General features: G+C 39.6%; 1 protein-coding gene across 6 annotated transcripts in view; it reads right to left on the minus strand.

The window, feature by feature from the left end:
- Nucleotides 1-3,927: 3,927 nt before the first annotated feature.
- Nucleotides 3,928-20,631, minus strand: part of JMJD1C (jumonji domain containing 1C) — a gene marked incomplete at its 5' end in the record, with an annotated part of 157,850 nt that continues 141,146 nt past the window's right edge. For all 6 annotated transcript variants that reach the window (XM_083843931.1, XM_083843933.1, XM_083843936.1 and 3 more), the window contains 13 exons: nucleotides 3,928-4,830; nucleotides 5,183-5,314; nucleotides 10,552-10,728; nucleotides 12,656-12,795; nucleotides 13,797-13,919; nucleotides 14,745-14,875; nucleotides 14,972-15,062; nucleotides 15,518-15,686; nucleotides 16,094-16,372; nucleotides 16,824-17,038; nucleotides 17,522-17,735; nucleotides 17,917-18,044; nucleotides 19,395-19,484. In XM_083843931.1, coding sequence (XP_083700057.1) covers nucleotides 4,741-4,830; nucleotides 5,183-5,314; nucleotides 10,552-10,728; nucleotides 12,656-12,795; nucleotides 13,797-13,919; nucleotides 14,745-14,875; nucleotides 14,972-15,062; nucleotides 15,518-15,686; nucleotides 16,094-16,372; nucleotides 16,824-17,038; nucleotides 17,522-17,735; nucleotides 17,917-18,044; nucleotides 19,395-19,484 — 1,979 coding nt within the window. In that variant the 3' untranslated portion in view covers nucleotides 3,928-4,740. The remainder of the gene's footprint in view (nucleotides 4,831-5,182; nucleotides 5,315-10,551; nucleotides 10,729-12,655; nucleotides 12,796-13,796; nucleotides 13,920-14,744; nucleotides 14,876-14,971; nucleotides 15,063-15,517; nucleotides 15,687-16,093; nucleotides 16,373-16,823; nucleotides 17,039-17,521; nucleotides 17,736-17,916; nucleotides 18,045-19,394; nucleotides 19,485-20,631) is intronic.

A 20,631-nucleotide genomic window follows, 5' to 3' on the forward strand; every position in this document is an offset into this window, starting at 1 on the left:
ACCAGGAATGTTCACTTTGATGCGTAACAAAAATCCTGTCTACCATTTAGCTTTAGAAAGGTCCATGTTTAAAATGCAACTGTCTGCAGACAACGCATCAGGTAAAACATATCTTCAATTTGCTCTGAGGCAACATTTTCCTACTAGCTATATATAGATTGTAACTTCCTTTTCAAAACCTAGAAAAACAAATGAAAAAAGTACAGAGGTTAGTTTGTGTGCACGTCTAATGCTACAAATCATTTGCCCCTTGGTCAGAGTTTCCTAGGTCGCCCTGCTGAGATGGAAAGAAAGGGATGTGGCCATGTATGCTGCATCAGAGCAGCCCCCACGCCACTGTGTGCTCCCCCGGCCTCCGGGGGCACACGTACCATGGGAACAAAAAGACAGAGAAGGACAACTGGCACTCCTGCGAACAAAGAGCAAGTCAAAAGGTGGAAAGCAGGAGCACAGTGGAAAGCTGACGGTCTTTGAGGCAGAACTGGGGGGAGCTAGGAGGAGAAAGCGTAGCAAAGCCTGAGTGTGAGAGTCTCAACAGGGAGAGGCAGCGTATCCAGTGCGGATGTGGGGGAGAGCACAAACATCCTGCACGGGAAAGCAGCAGAATGGGGCACAGTGGCTGTGGAAGGAGGAAGGAAGGGAAATTCCCAGTTAGGGCGCAGGGCGGAGAAGGCTGTCAGTTGTGAGAGCAGGAGAGGGCTTCACAGGATGTCACGGGAGAGGGTATGAACAAAATTACCACCTACCGAGAAGGTCAGAGAGCATGAGAACGTAGCGCTGATCAGATGGAGGTTTGGTTTACACACAGAGATCTGAGCAATTTCCGTGAAGCTGCAAGAGTAAACAGATTTTCAAATCAGATTGTTACAACCCCGTATTGTTTGACGTGTAACAGGGCCCGGTTTCACTGCCAGAGATTCCAGTAATCCAGCAAATTCTGTTTGAGCTGAAACATGTACACAGACATCCACCCATGCCAAAATAGTTCAGGTCATAGCAGCCCCGCTTTGTTCTTCGCTGATTGCTTACTCTTTGCTTGTGACCTCTGCAGTTACAATAGGAAGTGCGCCCATTTAATGTACAGCTCTACCCTGGATGGCAACGAGAAAGAGCTGGAAAGGGGCGAGTTAAGGAGGGTGTACGTGGAGAGGAGCATTTGCAGTTTGGACGAGTTTGAGATGTGAACTTTCACAGGACAGGGAAAAAAAATAAAAAAGAGAAAGGAAGTTTCATGGAGAGCAAAGTAGATCAAGAGAGCTTGTTCTGAATAGGAAGGTGGTAAAAAGACAACATAGTACTTCGTGTTCTTGTTCTAGAAGTTGACAGTGTTCCTGCAAACAACTGCAGCTGTTATCGTTGAGTACTTTTGGCAACACTAGAACTGTTCAGACCACAAAACCTCCTAAAAAGTTTTTGGGAAAGGAAGATGAGAAGAACATGCCCACCAGCACAGCCTCAGAGAACACAGAAATGGTCCAGAGGAAAAAGCTAATCTGCAAACAACCCCTAACACACACACAGACACTTTCAGTCTCAGACATCAGCTATGACAATCTCACTTTGTACTGGCCTTAATGCTAACTCTGCTTCCTGCACTGATTTCCTGTATAGGAGCAGGGAGCTTAACTTCATTGTGAAGGAGCCAGAAATCTTAAGACACTGAATAAACTAAGTTTGGGAAACCAAGTATTTAAGATAACAGAATTTTGGCCTCTTTTACTGGTATTGGGAGTAGCCATTACCTTTAACATTTTTTTGTGGTCTGCTAATGCACGCAGCATGTGACTCGCAGTCTCTTTGAGTTGATGGCAGAGGCGCTTTACAGCGCTCCCCGTTGTGCTCAGTTTGTGCCACGTTTACCTTGTTCACTCGCTCCTGGCTTCTTCCCCTCCCGTTAGTTACTGGGGAAACACTGTCACTGTTGTGGGCAGTTTATAGACATCTGCAAGCGCAGCACAAAGTCAATTCAGAAAGCGATTTGCAAAATGCATCAGGTGTTTTTTACACACTACAAACCATCGGATATACCCATTCACCACGTCTTCCAAACTACTTCTGGCATGACCACCCATCAATTTACTTCACATTAACTCTACTAAGCAAATCAAGTAGATAGTTAAACTCTATAGTGACTCTACGAAGAAATCCTATTTATGCAGTTAAAACTATTTTTTTAATCTTATCAACTTATCTTTGCTAAGAAAGCAGCAAAGGTCTACTTACCCCAGTGGCTGTGCAGCATTCCACGCAGCACGGAGGCTTGATCCCATCAGTTCAGCCTCTCTCCAAAATGAGATTTTTGTTTTCAAACCTGTCAATCTCCCTGCCTTTTCTTTGGGAGGATTCTCACTGCTTCTCCACCCATTTCAACCACATTTTCGCAGTACAATGTCTTTGTCATATACTTACAGATTCACCAGCAAAGGTGGGAGAGGAACAGGTGGCCACAAAGAACTGTAATAGTCACACATGGAAGTAACAGCCTCTGTTCAGCTGCTCATTCAGATCCCAGCTGAGGTAAGAAGTTACATCTTCAGCCTCGGAGACCCAGGTGGGGATCGCTCCCCGGCTCCCTAAGTCCCGCAGGGAGGAAGGGGCAGCCTGCAGTTCCCCACGGGGCAAAAGCTCAGGCCTCCAGAAGCACTCGGGTGCTATCTGCTGAGCAGTTAGGGACAGCAAAGCACCTGGGTACGGTTAAGACGTGGAGCAGGAAGCCAGGACAGACACAGTAACTGCTTTCTGTCAGTAGCTGGAGAAACAGATTGATTCCATTCAGCTCCACTACAAAGAGGGTCCCAGCACAAAGAGTGAGCTATGATGACGCCCATGGACCGTGCCCTAACAACTGCACTTTGTGTGGGGAAAAATAAGTGGGGGGAAGAGAATCTGACCTGCCGGTCTGCAGCAGGAACGCACGTTTTGGTGACCTCAAGACACTGCACAGATGTTTCACGTACTGCACCGAAACTCAAAGAAATATTTATACTTGAGATTAAAATTCGCTCATTTACACATTCTAAACTTTAAAGGAAGTACAGCAGTCTAGTTCTGTGCTATACACAGCTTAAGTTCATTTGCTGCATGTAACTGGTTACGAACTCCAGAATCAGCTGCCAAGCACAGTAACGTTAACCCCAACATATTTCTTTGCAACTTCATATGAATTCAAACCAGTTCAACAAAGAACTTTTGGAGCCCCAAATCACCTTTGTTTCTCTTAAGATACTGTCTTAAGGCTCTCTCTTACGAAAACTCATATGCAACTACTATTTTTTTTAATCTATCAGACTTTGTCACCCTCAGAGCAGTATGTGGGATACTTACTGTCCCATTATGGCCAAACAAAAAGCTAGGTAACGGCTGCATCTAACACTTAAGACAGAAAACTAAACATTTGGATAGTTTGAATAATTCAAAAAATTTATGTACAATTTAGCTCTTCAGACAAACCTGAAGAGCCAGAATGCTGCTCAACTGCCGAACAAAATTTATCGTTATTAAATAAAAACAAACATTGTGGTGTTTTTTGTTGTTGTTGTTGTTTTTTTTTAATGTCATTATTTTGCTCTATTACTTGAGCTGCAAAAAGCCAAGATGCTATTTTTTTTCCTGTAGAAATTCCTTTCCCCCTTCACCGAAAATACATGTTGGATTATTAAAGACAGAACATAAGCAATGTTTAAATTGTTTTATTCTGAGCGAGGCTCTTTTTGGCTCAGCCATTTGAACTGTGCTCCAGCACTTCCCTTCGCAGTTTTGTTTCAAACCCAGAGAGGGCAGAACGGTGCACATCAACCACGGCAGAACATTTCAAGCGTTACAATAAGCGACACCGAAGCAGAGATGCACTGGCAATTACTGTGAATGAACGACTCGGGCTGTCACAAATATGCCACAAACATGAAGAACAAACACAACGAGACAACATTTGATAAAGTTCTTTTAATGGAAAATGTAAAACCCCTTTCAACTTCAATGTACAAAGCATGTGTAACACTTGCACTTTTAACAAATTAAAGCAAGCCAATGTTTTAAAAAAATACATCATTGAATGTATATATGTATATATTTACATAGCATATTAAGTTTAATATTTAGCTTTAAAAGTTCACATAAATTTTACCAAAATGAGACAATTTTTAAATAAATTACACCTTTTGAAAACGTTTAATTGTACACTGAATAGCTTCAATAAAATACTGAAGTGTCTGTATTTAATATCTACTTTATATACTTTATATTTTACAAAGTTTACAATTATTTGGCAGTAATTTTCAGATTATGACATGACTGCTGTGCGGACTCAGCAAGATCCCAAATGCAGGCAATAGCTGGTGTTTGTGTCCTACTCTCACAGTAACTGTCTCAATGTAGTGAAAAATATCTGAATTATTTTAGCAAACTGTACAAGTCACATTTACATTTGATCAACAATATAGCATAGAATTTTGTGTTTTTTCCAAAAATAAATACATCATCTTAAATCTTTGACATTTCACAAACTTCATGTACATTATAATACAGGACAGCAGAATGCTGCTTCATTGTTTGCAAGTCTAACATGTAATCACAGTGGCTGTGATATGAAGCTCTACCGTTGCAGTGTCATTAACAAGTAAATACGATGACTATATTTTCTTGGCACTGATGGTTTGTGAAGCTTAAATTAGTGTGCATACTGTTCATATATTAGAAAAAAATAACCTCCATTTGATGTTAACACAAAAAAGCAGAGAGAGCTTAGTTCTCTTCCATATCTTCCATTTCACTTTCATGAATCTTCAGCGCTCTCACCATTTCTTTAACTGCATGATACAAGATATTTTTAACCTGCAAGAACATCAGACATTTTAGTAAGGCTTACTTCCTAAGGAACTCCTAAAAGTAACTACATTTAGGACTAAGCTTAATGGATGTTAAAAAAAAAAAAAAGGAAGGCTGAAGAATCAAGTCAGTGCAAAAGGAAACACCTTTTTACACATTTTAAAACATTATGTGAAATAAATAAATAGAAACAGCAATTCAAGGGAGAGTCATTTACACCCTGGCATTCATGCTGCTGCTCATTGTTATTCTGTGTGAACAGCAGCGAGGAAGTAGCTCCACGCACTGCTCCGCATTTCAATGAGCCCGAGCATGCCCTGCCTTCACAACAGCTTCCAGAGCAGAATTCATTTCCTACCTGCAGTTTATCATCATAATTGATTTCTTCCTTTGACAGCCGCAGCTCCTGCGTTAAATGAAATGACTGTACAAGATGTTCTGGAGACACAAAGTCTTCAGTTACTTGAACGCAGCTGTGAAAATTTTGCACCTATCCAAAATAAAAATAAGAGTCATAATTAGTATTTTGGGGTTGTTCTTTGGCAGGGACACCTGAGAGAAGAGTGGGACTTGAGATCTCTAAAACCACATACTTATCAGACTGAAGGATGCCTTTATACATTTTATGTAGAGAGCAATTAAGCCTATTCGACTTAGGTAAGCTGGATTCTGGTAGAAGACACACACTGAACAATAACGCATTTGCCAGTGCTCTGGCACTTCTTCCTGCAGTCAGCTCCAGCATTTTTTCAGCATACCCTGATGTGCGATTCCGCACATCCTTTTACCAGCCGTACAGGAACTGCTGCTGTGTAGCACTGCTGCGCAGCCATTTCCAAAACACCGCGCAGGCACCGCAGCCCAACGCAGCCGCAGCCCTGCCTGACAGACCAGGCTCCTTGGGCCACTTGGACACGCTGCAAGCTGCCACCAAACTCGGCCAGGCAGAACTTGCCATGCTCACTGACAAGTAATTGCTGGTCAAAATATTTAAAAGGAAAAAAGAAGCCATGGATAAAGCAGCAGGTCCCCAAAGGACAAAAACACTTATTTTTCCTTTAACGTTTCCTTTACTGATGAGAGGAACCTGCGGAGAGAAGTGGACACCATCTCCTGCCACCAGGTCGTATCTGGAGGGTAAGAAAAAGGAAAATGCTTCCTGGTTGTAACCTATCGGCTTCTGTTCGTCTTATTCAGAAATAATATACGTTTACCATGATTCACCCTCAAACCTCTACAAATTACACCATTTCTGCAGCATGTCAAAAACCTCCCTTCCCCAAGTTCTAACAGCTGCTCACCAAGTTGTGCAACATCAATTCTGCAAACCTAGCAAGCCTCTGGGGAGCGGGGAGGGGTGCCTCTGCTACTGTAGCAAACAACAATCCCACCCTGCTCGTTAGTGATACAGGTCTGCAGATTTTAAGCTTGCATCTAGTAACATCCAGATTTTTTTAAGTTAGAGTCCTAAGTTTCTCTTGTGATGCCTGATGTTCAAACCTTCACGGCTTACACAGCTGAGGACACAGCATTTTATTTTAAAATTATTTTCTTTTTCAGAAACACTGCCAGAGTCTGACTTTATAAGGTGGTTTACCCCTTTACAGGTGAAATCCTAGAGATTAACATGTAGCTTGATGCTAGCATTGCACATCAGGCTTCTGCAACCTCATAATCATCAGGAAAGACAAGGCAGTACAGTTTCCTTCTGTGTATGCATCAAAACTGAAGCAATCCAGGAACTGAAGAGAGCTTGTTGATGCCACACGGCCTCAACTTCCAAAGAGCAAAAAAGCCACGAGTGAGGGAAGAGCTGCAGAGGTGCCACCATGAGGCGCTCACGGAGTTTCCTAGAGCTTCAGGTGAAATGCCTGAGCTCTGTGCAGACAAGCAGCTGGCTCCAGCCCCCTCTCCTCCCTTGCAGGCTTTTCACCTGTTTCAAGTCCATACCTGCCCTTGTTTTGCTTTTCAACCCATGCAAATCCCATATGGCTCTTTCACTTTCTCCTCACTGAGACAGGATGTTACCAATTTCATCTCGCTGCCTCCCTTCATCAGACAGCTGACAGTATTCACTGCTGTCACATCATTCATTTTGCTGTGCCTTAAATGTTCCCAGCCAGTGCCTGTCTTATTGGTCTTTGGGGGGATGACAGAACGTACCTTGCCTGTCTGGTGCTTAACATGGGAATGCCCCGCTGACAGCCCATAGGCAGTTCTACTTACACAGATTTAGAATGCCAGCCGCCATCATGACACACTCATAAATATGTTTAGCAACGATTCCCCTGAGGTTCGCAGGGCAAGGACTACAACACTCCCACGACTGTGCCAGTTCCAGCTGAGCTGAGAGCGCGGCTTCACACTCAGCCCACGTGAAGCAGAGATTTTCCTGCAGGGCGCAGGAGATGGGTGAGCATCTGAACAGCCCCAGACCTCAGCCGGGCTGGAGGAAAGGGCGGTCCAACCCACTGCCGCAGCTCCTCGCTGCTCAGCTGCCTCCCTCCTGTCCTCACGCTGTGCATCAGCCATTTCCTGCAGGGCCAGACCCCAGGGCTAGCGCGCAGCCCGGCAGCTCTGCATACGCAGCTCCCAGGCCTTTAGCATACCTGCTTATCCTAACATCTCCAGGATGTCCTATTACCTGCAGCATGTTATTTTGCAATATATAATTCCGCTGTTAATCAAGATAATACAATTATAAAAAACAACATTATAATAACCTGTTCTACTATAACAATTTTTGCATTTAGTCTGAACAACACATTTCCACCACCGACTCAAGTCTTGCTATCTTTCAATTTATCGCTAAAATATTTTGCAAATTTGGATAAGAATCACCAAATTAAAACCAAGGAGGACATCCCTGGAGGAAGACTGTGATACAGGCTGACCCAGAATGGAGCTGCAGAAAGAGCATATCCTTCAAAAGAACAAGAACAAAGGCATTTTTTTTTAGCTAGGAATGTTTGCTGAAGAGCTGAGGGCTTGTTGTTGCAAGCGCTGGAGAAAGAATGAGACCCCAATATTAGCAAAGCAGGGGACACTTCTGAGCTCCTCTATCTGTACAGCCAAGAAGGAGACCAAAAACCTACAGAGAAACACTCAAGGTACATTAAGGGAAGCATCCATAATACAGAGACTAGTCCAACACTACACCCTAAATCCCCTCACCCCCCTTTTTTTTTTCCAGGAAGCAAGAGGAATTGTTTATGCTACTATAAAATACTAACAAGTTACTTTAAGCCAGATGTTAATCCACAGAAGCTGGAAAGAAAAAAGGATATATAAAAAAACTAAACAACCTCCCCCACATTAAGAGCAGTAAAATTCTAGATCAGCATGTCGGAATAAGTATGAGACAACAAACCTAACAGGTTCCAGGATAAAAGTGTCTGACTACACCACACAGTGATCACAGGCAACTGGGCTCCCTAGCTCCACACATTGCCCTTATTTCCTCTGTTCCACAACATTACAGATAAGCAAATAAAAATAAAAATGCTGATTTACCACCAAATTTACTATCAACTGTCATCCAGTTTTAGTTATTAAGGATTCATGATGTGCATGTAAATCTGAAACACTTAACATGTAAACCTGAAATGCTTAACATGTAAACTTAACCCGGTACGTATTCTTGTTCAGACTTATTTTTAAGCGTTTAAATGTGCTTTGTATATATGAAGTGTTGGTGCTGATCCCTAAGGTCAGTATTTATGCATCTCTATAAAGAAAGAGTACTATACATGTACATGAAAGAACACGATGCTTTCATTTCCTCCTACGTGGCAGATTCACAGGAACTTACTGAAGATGAAAAGGTTCTCAGCTTCACCCACTACGGTTTTAAAAACACCATGTTATTAACTCCTTGGTGCCAAAAGCGAGCATTACCACTTCAAAAGCAATTTGGAGTTTGAAGCCAACGAGATAAAGATAACAGTGGTCTTATTTTTGGCCCTGAAACCTGCAAACTCTAGGGAAGCCTGGAACAGTCCCACAACTTCATGTTTTGTATTCTGCATACCTTATATAAATGCCTCATGCTACGTAAAACGATTTTCCTAGTATGTTTATGATTTTCTGTGCGTTCCCTTTTCAGTCTATCTGGGATGATCTCCCTTGTTTCAAGAGATCAGAGTAAGGTTAATGGAGAATGCAACACAAATCCTACTGACTATGGGAATCCAAACTGCTTTAACCTAACGAGAGCTAAGAATATCAGCAACGCCAGACATTCCTTCACCTTTTTGTAAGGGCTTAGAAAGTGCCAGCCACTGGAGACACGGCACGGGGAAGGCAATCTACAACCCAGTATTTGGGGTTTGTCTTTTTGTTTGCTTGCTTGCTTGTTTTGTTTGTTTTTGGTGCAAACAAATCCACACAGATCATCTAGGGTTAACACAGCCATGTGAAACTCAATGATGAAGGAATCTAGTCTGGGTAAGATACCTGTTGCTTTCAATGGACAAGCAACTGCAATAGCCAGCAGACAGATTAGGGACATTACACTTGTCATCACTACAACCCAGTCATCTCTTTTTTTTACGCAGAAAACCCCAGCACTCTGGTCACGGTGACACAGCAAGCCACTGCTCCCTCTGTGCTCAGAAGAGCTGGAAGCTGATCTGCAGATCAGAAACGAAACCGTGGCGTCTTCAAAAAGGCCTCACCTCGCTTGAAGCCAAGTGCAGATCACTGATGAATCTTTAATAACAAGATGGTTTACAACCCCTACTGCAGGGAGGGGATGCTCCTCATTCCTTGATTGTCAGCTACCTAATTATTGGTGCTTGACAGCTGGCAAGGCAGCAAGAAAGCAGGCTCCCTTTCCCGTTTTAAAAGGACAAAATTCATATGGGGGAGGGGGGACAGACGGACGGACTAGAACAATCCAAAAAAATCACATGTGAACAATCATGCTTTCTTCCGCTTTCCACCAAAGAGGTGAAATTTGCAGACTGTGAGGAAAAAAAAAAAGTAACAAGATTTACGTGCAGGGAGGACTAAAGCTTGCTGCACAAATTCATATACCTTTCTGTGAAACTACTCTATTAGCAGTACTTTCGCTTACAGAACTGAGAAAAAAATATCAGCCTAGCTCTGCCAAAGCTGAACCACTCCTGATGGCAAGAAGAGTTGCTGAAGGGACAGTGCTAACTCCTGGTGATTGATGTACCTTCCTCTGTGGATAAAGGAACTCAATATGGTGCACAAAACCAACACCCAAACCCTGTTGCATAACCATCTTGTTAATTAAACACAAACTTTCTCCACAATTCCCTATAGCTAAAGGCAGAAAACAAGAGGACACTTGACATCTAGGTGTTCATCCTTCTGGGTTCCTTCCCCCTGCCTCTCCAGGGGTTAAGTTACCTTGGGTTTAGAAGAAGACAGATTAACTTAACACTCTCCTAAGTAGCACCAGTTTATTTAGAAAGTTACTCATGAAATAAGTGAAGAAAGTAATTAATAATAGTCTGATCATTTTTCATTTTAGAAGAAGAATGAAACAGTATTTCAAATGTTTGAATTGTTGTTTGTTAGTACTGGCTAGTACTAGGCTAGTACAAACAGATAGAGCTTGTAACACATTCCTATACTCTGTTACCACGAAGAAAATCTAACCTGAAAACAAATGCAGTATGTTTTTGAAAAAAGTTATTTTATGACATTTATGTTATGTTATTTAATCCTGTATGTCTTTAAACCTGTGTATTTTACCTGATGAAGTGCTCCTGCTGGTAGAATAATAGCATCACCAAGAAACTGAATAACCGTACAGGTTTTTACTCCATATTCTTCAAGAAGTCTTTGGCGAAGCTTTTTGTTCACATACCAACTCTGATCACGTATTGGATCATGCTCTGGTAAAACTTCTAAGCCTTGCTCTTTTGCTATCTGTAAGTACAGAAAGGATCCCAAGTTACTTTTATAAGAAGCTGAACCTTTTGCTACTTAAATTGTACATGTACCGAAGTATACTTAACTTACAAAGCTACAGTACTGCTCATGATGGACAATGAAAAATAATAAATAAAAAAAAACTTCCTGACAAAGCATTAGACTTAAACATCAACAACCTTTTCTTATGAAGTTAACCACAAAGGAACAAGTATTACCCTTAATCAATTGCTAACTGATGAATCACAGTGACTACAGACAAAAAACAAAACATATATCCAATCCACCTGTCATGACTCCAGAGACAATTATCTCATGGAAAACATACATTTTTTATTCATAATAATGTTAAATATACTTAATTATGTGATGCAGACCTTGAAACTGTTCCTGTGCACGAATCACCTCTCTCCTGTACTAAATGAGTTACTGAGATTTTCTCTCTTATCAGCAAAGTGGTCCCGGGGTCTATTCATCAATTCATCTCCAATTATGTATTTCAAAAATACCACCACACCAAAAATAGAAGGCGTCATGAGATTCAGTTCTGGATACCATGGCAAGCTCTGGTAGCAAATGACAAACCTAGTGACACAGCATCTAAAATACTTCTTTCTGTTTTAAATCTGTTGCTCCAAGAGTTCCACAGTGCCCCTTAATTGCTCTAAAGAAGAAACTCTGAATAATATGCATTGTCCACCCATTCCCTTGTGTTCACTCTTTTGTTCACCACAGCCACCCCCAGCTTTCTTGTCCAAACCTAAGAGCCACCACCTCTACTTTAGGAGCATCAAGTTTTTGAATATACAGAAAAGACTGGATGTACAGTTCATATTTTCCTGGAATTAGCTGTAATTTTGTTCTTTAGTGCTCATTTTTCCCCACAGTTCAGCTTGCCAAAGAGCAAATGTTTGAGTCACCAGCGGACAGATGCCATGGGACTGAAATACAGGTTTACAGTCCAAGAGAATTTTTACTGCTGAATTTCCTATGCTTTTCCGGCTTGTGGTAGAAACATTGGTCTCCAGATCATTTATGGCCCCCTTTTCTTTACCCAGCTAAAACTCATCTAAATTAATGCCACAGCAGAAAACAGTTAAGATTTCTTTTGGTGATTTTTCCTTGAGCAACCGCTTCAGTTTTATATTAGCGATTTGAGGTCATCCATCAAGACCACCTTCTAGAGTGTGAAAACTTGCTAAAGGCAGGGCTCAGAAAATTGCTTCCAACATGGTATCTCTAAATGTACTGGCACTGATCGTTGCCTACAGCCCAATGGTGACCATTGGTCCTACGTTGTAAGTAGTGACCTGGGAGGTTCTAAGGTGGCTCTGACTTGTTTATCACATGCTGAATAAAGAATATCCGTGCAGTAGGTCATGTTGTAGAATTTTGTCCTTGGGTACATTATCCCCACTGCTTTCATGTTCATTAAGAGACAAGGCAGTTTTTTTGTCTGAGCTAATGAAGACTGGTCACTAAGAAGATCAGTGGTTGCTGGATTGCAGGTTTTTTTTTGTTTTTAATGGGAAAATTCACAAATATTTCAGCATTTGGTAACACAAGCATTGGGGAAAAGCAGTATCATTTAAATGCTAGTAAATAATAATAATTTTTAAAAAACATTACATTAGAAAAGAGAATTACATAAGAATAATCTCTATGTTCTCCTGAACCTTCAGACTACCTGTAACTCTTAACAGATGAGTACGTACCATGTTATGTATTTCATTCATTGACTGATGCAGCAGGTTACCCATATATCCATATATATCCTTTTATATCCATAATTTATGGATATAAAAGAAAGAATTTTGCTTCCTCCCACCTTGCATAGCATAGGGGTGGGTTTGGAGGTTTTGCCCCACACCCCCTTTAACAGTTATTTAAATTATATTCATAAAATATCCACTGTAAATCTAACCTTTTGCAGAAATTCCCTTATCTTGTCAGCATCTTTGCCAGCATAAATGTGCCATAAAGCACCAGGTAATTCACTTGAATCTTTCAACCGCTTCCTTAAAAGGTCATCCAAATCTTCTTCTTCAAACTTCTTCAGTACTCCTAGGATTTTACAAAAATATTTTTCAAGAGTGAGACAGTGGAAGAACTGAAACAAAACATCTTTTCATATTTGTTGCGTGCGACTATGCAGATAAAAGTTTGGTGAACACAACAGAATGATCTTTTTGTTCATCTTCTTTAATTAGAAAGTTGTAACATGAATGCTGTAGTTACCTTTAAAGCCACATTTAATTTTTAAACTCCCTTTTACATCTCTCAAATTTGTTAGAACACGTTTCTCCTACCAGAAATAAATAAGCAGGGTTGGGACCAAAAAATTAAAAGACAGAAAAGGTGTTCTTCTGCAGTCAGTAGTAGTAGCAGTGTTTTCCATACCGTTCTGCAGCAGCTAGTCAATAAACTAGACTTCCCCCCCCATTTGCTGAAGTTTTGCTGGTATTAACTCGCTGCATACACAAGCAACTCCAAAGCAAGTAAAAGACAGCAAACCTTACACTGCAGTTCTATTAGTTGCACCCTTAATCTACATTTGCTGATTATGGAATCAGAGGACAACAGAGCAGGGAAAGGAAATAAAACTATTTCAGTGATTTAAGGACTTTCACATAGGCAATGAACCTCATACAGAGAGCTAACATACACCAACTTAAGCTCCGCAGTGCTGAAAAATTACATTATAGCCCAAACAGAATAAAGCAAACACAGTGCATCCATACGGAGCAGAATAAACAGAGGGTTTGGCAAATACATCATCCTAACATTAGAACTTTCTTTAGCTCTACCAGCCCAACACAGGAATGGAACATCAATTACAGGTAATAGCATAAATAGATAAATAAATAAATAAATTTAAAGAGTTTGAAATACAATGTCATAATTCATAAACTGCAGTGTATTTTAGGCAGAATTTATTTGCTGGCAAATCTTGAGACAATGAAGCTCCCAAGTTTAAGCTAGTACTTCATGCACTTCAAGAAAGCATTGTCAAATTTAAAAGTGACACATTCAGTCTATTTACACCTATTTACAATGAGCTTTACCTGATTTGGAAAGTACACCATTTCCTTTTGCTATGCCAACATAAACAAGGATGTTCACTACATCGGAAACTTCAATATGGAGATTTGTAGTTCCTATATCATGGTCTTTAGTAGCAGCCACACCTATGTTACAAATAAAAATTTGAGGTAAAATTAAAGTCAATACAAAGGAAATCAAAGCCTTAATTTTATGCCTGGCTATAAACCAAGTTCCTATTTAAAATAAATCCCCAAAGAGGAAAATTAAGTTTAGTTCTAAGAGGTGAAAAAATATATGCTCAAGTCAAAAGGACATGTCAGAACACTACGCCTTAGAGCAGTATTACATATAACTGTCGTAAATGACTCAGTTCTTCAGACCAATTCTTGATCGCTATCTTTAATGTGTTCATTTTAAAGGACATCTGGATTTATTTTTATTTTTTATTATCAAAGCTATGATGCCACAAATTACAACTCATTTCTTATGCTATTAAAACAATTTGTAAACCAGAATTGAACAAGCTTGTTTGCAAAAGAAGTAGCAGCTGGAAAAGGTCTGAGGGAAACAATCTTTTTAAAGAGATCTTTGAGTGTACAATATACAACACAGATAAAAATTACAAGAAAAGTTCTGAGATTTGTTTATGACTAGAATTATAAACACTAATACTTCATGAAGTCCCTTGTCATATGGAATTACTGAAGATGGGAACTCTTTGTGAAAAGTAACTAATCATTTATCTCCTTCAGAAGACCGTAACAGCACAAGAAAAGACAAACGCAGAAGCATATAAACTCTCATGGCTGAGGTACACGTACTGTTAACGTCCCAGTCAGTAAAGGATTTCTCCAACGTTCAGTCAGTAACTATCCTCTAAGCAAGCTCAGCTTTCTATCAAGCACTAACAAATGATATCTATAATTTTAAGGGAAGAGGTAACTGCTACAATTCTAGGGCATACTCACCATATGCACTGCATAGTCTGGGTCCCAAATCTGGACGGACAAAAAATCCTGGCAGATGAGAAGCCAAATTTAGTTTTCCTTCTGGACTACAGTATTCAGGCAAGGGTAAACTTTTCAGTAAGTCCTCATATCTGGAGAAAAAAAGAAAAAATAATTTGTGTCATTACACAGAGAGAAAAAAAAACAACAGATTGACTTAAGAATATCTAAATATTAAACTCCAATACCTTGCTGGCATCATAGCCTTGAAATCTTCACCAGAAGGCCAATCTTTCAATTTTAGTAGAGCTGTTTCCCCATTTTTTACTTTCTGCCGTTCTGCAAGTAACACAGAAATTACTAAGAACTAATACGCCACAGGTGTTTTACTTTATTCAACTAAAACATATAACTGAACTATTAAGCTGTATATAAAGGCTTCATATGTAAAACGGGATTATTAAGTTAGAGATTCAAGAAAGACACAAAACACACTCAAGTAATTAAGGAACCGGTGAAGTTATTCATTTTCTTAGTCAGACCTAACCGAGGAGATGGTATATTAGTGTATCTTGAATTCTGCAAAGGTACAAAATAGAAGTTTTCATCACATTCTCTTGAAACAGATTATCTAGAGCTTTCTTCTTAAATTAATTTCTTCAAAGTCTTAAGATCCAAAATAATGCTTTAAATTGCAGTTTCTAACATTGACTGTGTTTAGAATCTATGGAACAATACAGGATAATAACTAAGCTTATAATGATCTTCCATGATAGTAATTCAAAACAACATACTTGAAACATCTTCAAAACCATCCCAGAACTCTTTGACGTTGGTGTTTGAAATAATACTGTCTTTGCAATTCAAGATATCAGCTTGCTGGTTTCCAAAATCTAGACTAATTGACTCAGCTTTCCACAGGCTGAAATTCATTTTCTTATGCATACCGGACACAAGAACAGGCTGTTAGAAAAAAGAAAAAGAAAAAAAAGTAGTAATTATCCTTTATAAAGAAAACACCTCCTTGAATTAAAACTATAATACAAATCTATCTGAAATGTACACTGAAGGCTCTGGCCACACTGAGCTGTTACAGAAACTTCCATCAGCAGCAACCACACCCAAGACATCACACGTCTTTTCAGAGGTTCCATCTCCGTAGCAGTGGTTCCTTATTCATTACTAACAGTTAAGTGAGGTTTCAACTACACAAGGTTCGTATGTGGAATATACCTGACTAGCTTTTGCCCACTGTAATAAAATGTGCTAACAACATGTTTTCAAATGTGGAGTTACACAAACTGTCCTGTAACATGTTCTCCAGAGTTCATACTGAGGTCACTTTATAGACCAAACTGCTCAATACCTACCCTCCCCTGTTTCCAGCACTCTTTGAAAAGCTTCCAGTTGTTAATGTTTTTATGGTCTCTGAGCCACAAAACATGCTTATCGCAGATCCAAGAATACTGAATATCACTGTACAACTTGTTGCCGTCATCCTGAATACATTTTCTGTCATCCTTTGGCTCATCTTTTATTTCAGATTTTACATTTATCTTTGGTGCTCTATTTGGTGGAATCTTGTTTTCTACCACTGAAGCAATTATGTCATCGAGAATGTTTGGCACAGTCCGTCCACTCTTGCCACTCTATTAGAAAACAAACAGAAGTGTGTTTAAACAATGTGAAAGCAAATAAAATTAATGTGATACCTTTTTTTCTGGATGACTGACATTTCATTGTCAATTAAAAGCTTACAGTTATATACTTTCTGTGTAGAAAACCACAAGCTTTCTTACATGGAACAAGTTGGAAATATACAGTTAAAACAAAACTCAAAATATTAGAATCTTCCTTCATGTTGCCAAGTAAATGCTTTATCTAACTTCACAGACATTTTCTTCATTATACATATAAATTATCACTAAACACATATACTTTAAGCAAACATGTATGCGCATATATACATACAGGTGCTAATTCCTTCGAGAAAACTTGGAAAAAAAAGGCAATACACCTGTCACTACTTTAACTACCAGAACAAAATGTCATACATTTTCAAATCCTGAAATAAAAAACATGCATCTTGTAAACACTTACTGCTGTTCCTGTAGAGTAAACTGGAGCAAAAGCAATACCAGCATCTGTAGAACCTAGACGCAGTTTGCCTGCTGTTGTTGTTAACAAATCCCGTAAGGTTGAGCCCTGCTCATTGTTCTGGGATGCAGGAGGGGAGCTTCTACAGTTTTGGGACTCCAAATTATCCTGGTCTTTCTCCTCCTTTGAATGTTTTCCAGAAGGACACTCTTTGTTCTCTAAAACAAAAAAAAATCATTGGGAGTTTACACTGGTGTATCATGAGGCAGGCATAGGCACACTGGTACCCTGCATTTTATAGTGCTCATTAATATACTGTAGCACTAGCGCACCTGAAAACACACCAGAAGATGAACTAGATCCTTCAAAATGCAGACAAACACTGTGACCATGAAAAGGCCTTCCTCAGCATCTCAGACATGCAGCTGAGTGAGTACCTGTCACAAATGAGAGATGCTGTAGCTGGAAATACTGCCATATTACACATGCATTCCACCAGTGGCTTCTCTGGTAACTAATTTTGATGCCACCAGGAGAAGGCATTGAAGTTTCAAGACTCAAATTACGGGGAAAAAGAGCATCATCTTTTCTTTTTGCTGAACAGAAAATAAGACTGATTTTTCCCTAGTGCATTGAATTACTTTATTACTGGTGCCCCCAAAATCATGCACATGGTATAACAATATCAAGCATATACCTACCTTTCTTTTCTTCTCTGGCTTTCTGCTCTGCAAGATCAGCTAACCAATGCAGCGGTGACTGCGATTCAGGGGGTGTTAACTTGCTGTCTGTGCTCACATCACTCCTTGGACTTGTATTACCATTTGTCTCAGACTTTTGAGGGGTATTCTGCTGTTGAGACTCAGGCATGCACAGAGAAATTTTATTACTGTGATTAAGGACATTCTGCAAAACCTGTAAAGAACAAATTTATTTTTAAGTATATAACATTGCCTTAATGTATTTCAAAGACACCGATATCATTTAGACATTGCATATGCAAACTAAAACTTGGCTGATACTGTTCAAATATGAAAATCCACAAGTAACAGAACATCTGAACAGACAGCCGTGTATACACACATTTTGGACTCACCTGAGACACACCATTCATTGCAGGGAGCTTGCCAGCTTGCATGTTCTGCTTGCTGGTACACTGACAATGGGATTTAATTTCAAATTTTTCTCTAATATTGTGCATAGCATCTAGAAGATCTGTCAAAACTAGAAGACAATTAAGAAGGAAGACATTAGCTGTTCTTGTCAATCGTTTTGTGGCCTTCTGTACAATACACGCTGTGATAAGATGCTACCCGCAAACCTTTTAAAAACACAAGCTATTAAAAATGCTAAATTTAACACTCAAAACTACTATAAAAGGACTGTCCACTTTACCATAAAGCTCACATTGAAAGAGCCAAGATCTTGAATTAAATAATTGCATACTACTCTTTTGAGTAATATAAACGTCACTCTGCATTCCCATCACGTGGTATGCAACAAGCCAGCCATTCATTATTTACTCCTCATTGTTCAACAGGTGCAGTGTTGCTTCATTTAATAAAACCATCAAACTACAACAGACTGAAGTGAGCCATATCTTGACAAAAAAAAATTAGTATGTAATCATGTAATTTAAGACTGTTTGGTAATGGATATGCACAGAAGAACAAAACTGAGGTTACGCAGGCAGTCTTCACTGTGCCATTTCCAGATGCACGGTTCACTTCACAATTTAAAATTAAAACCAGTTTCAGAATGGAGCCTGTTCTGGGGAATGTCACAATTTGAATATATTATGGAATCTAACCAGCCTTTATTTCTACCTGAACTAACATGTAACAAACCATAAAAATAATGACTGGATCTGTATTTCCAGCTTAAAACACTTTGGAATTTATTTAACAAGTTTAAAGGCGCACTTGGGTTTTCTATTCTCTGCTCTGTATCGATGCTACCAGAGATTACAAAAACAGTGCTAACAATGACCACACCTAACCATGCTTCTTTATAAGGCTTGGATATAAGCAAAATTCTGAACTTTACTGGGTTTAGGATTACTGCTAGTTTTTCATTAATTGCAAGCTCCTTCACTGCTTTCTGCCTTATGATGCTCGATCAGACTTCCAACCAAGAACAGAAAACAAATTTCACAGTATGTGATATAAATGAACAGTGAGAAACAAATCGCCCCTAAACTGGTTCCCCATAATGCTCCTTGATAGCACTGTTCTAAAATTTTCTTTTAACAGATGAGGTCAGATTCATTAGTACATTCTGGCTTCTTCATTCTACTTTGGAAAGGTACAAAACAGTCTCAACAAACACCCTGAATTTCTACGCTGCCTATCGCCAAACCCCTTCAGACACCTGTCAGCCTACATCTCCTCCTCTCTTCTTCATCTGTGCCCCTCGCTGTTCAGCTGCCCAGAATCACTTGCCTTCCTGCGATGATTTGACACAGTTTGCAGATTTCTAAATGGCAAATGAGAAGTTTCAAGAAGCTACTGTGGCCTCTCTTCACAGAAAGACCTGGGAGAAAAACACATCTTGCTTGTTCACAGGAGGTCTTACCAGAGCCTGGAATAATTTGTGTTGGCATCAGGTGTTTGTGATCATGAGGCTGTCCCTTCACACACTTCATCCAGGCATACAACTCCTTATCTGTAAAATAACATTGCCAATTGTTTTACTTTACTTACAATGATACACAGAGATAACATATTTGGATTGGTTTTAGTTAGAAACAGTTTTTTACACTCTGTAAGCCTTTTGTACTGGTATCCTACATGACAGGTATTTGCATACAACAGCTACTTTTCAAAGAAAATAAAAGAATAAAGGAGTTTTAATACTACTGAAATCTAAAATAGCAGCATTTGTAATGTAGACCCTTATCAATAACCGTAGAGCTTTCAAGTATATTCCACTTTATTAAATTTAGGGAGCTGCCAACTAAAAGTGGCTGTCCTCCACCCAGAGAGGGCTGATCACACCAAGAAGATGGATTTTCAACTGAATTGATTCTCTGATCTGGCCCTACCGTGCAGCTGCATTAAAGTTACTGGTGGCACAAAGGAGAAGGAAGTTGCATCATGGATTTCTGTCAGATTAAAGCAACCATGAAACCACAAGTGTGTATGTACTGGTTAAGAATCATTTGTGGCATCAGGGAGGGCCGAGCCAGTGAGAGAGAGAGAGGCTCTGCACAAAATTTCAGAAAGACTGTCCCTGCCAGAAAAAAGTGCAGTGTAAAGACAAGACAGAGAGAGAATGAGAGTGAAAAATGTCTGGCCAAGCAACCGGTCACCGATCTGCTATGTGATTTTGGGCAGCAAAAGGAATACAGTTTCTCTCTCAATTCCCAGTCTTACATCCACCCCATTGAACTGTTCCTTTTAAGAGATTCTTCAAATCTTTTTACCAGTTTGCTCAGCTCTTCACTTAGAAATGCAACTTAAAGGGAATACACCAAAAGATGCAGGGAGGATGTTTAAAGTATTATTTTCTTTCTGTAACATATACACATCCTATCAGATGTTCCTTTCAGACAAGTAGTAGACTCGTTAGCTATAAAACTGAACATGGACATAAATCAAAATAATGTAACATATGCATGCATCTCCCTAATGTATTTTATCACTAAAATGCCGTAACAGAGCATTCCACTTGATGGTGCCAGGAACTGCCTGAAGGTAACAATGGAAGCACATTCATCTGTGTACTGAAGTAATAAGAGAAGTCATTGATAAATACCTAAATATTGAATATTTAAACCTCTAACATTCCTGCTGAAGCAGCAGGAAACCAG

The sequence above is a fragment of the Anser anser genome, assembly GCF_964211835.1.
Source record: "Anser anser genome assembly, chromosome: 7".
Taxonomy (NCBI): domain Eukaryota; kingdom Metazoa; phylum Chordata; class Aves; order Anseriformes; family Anatidae; genus Anser; species Anser anser.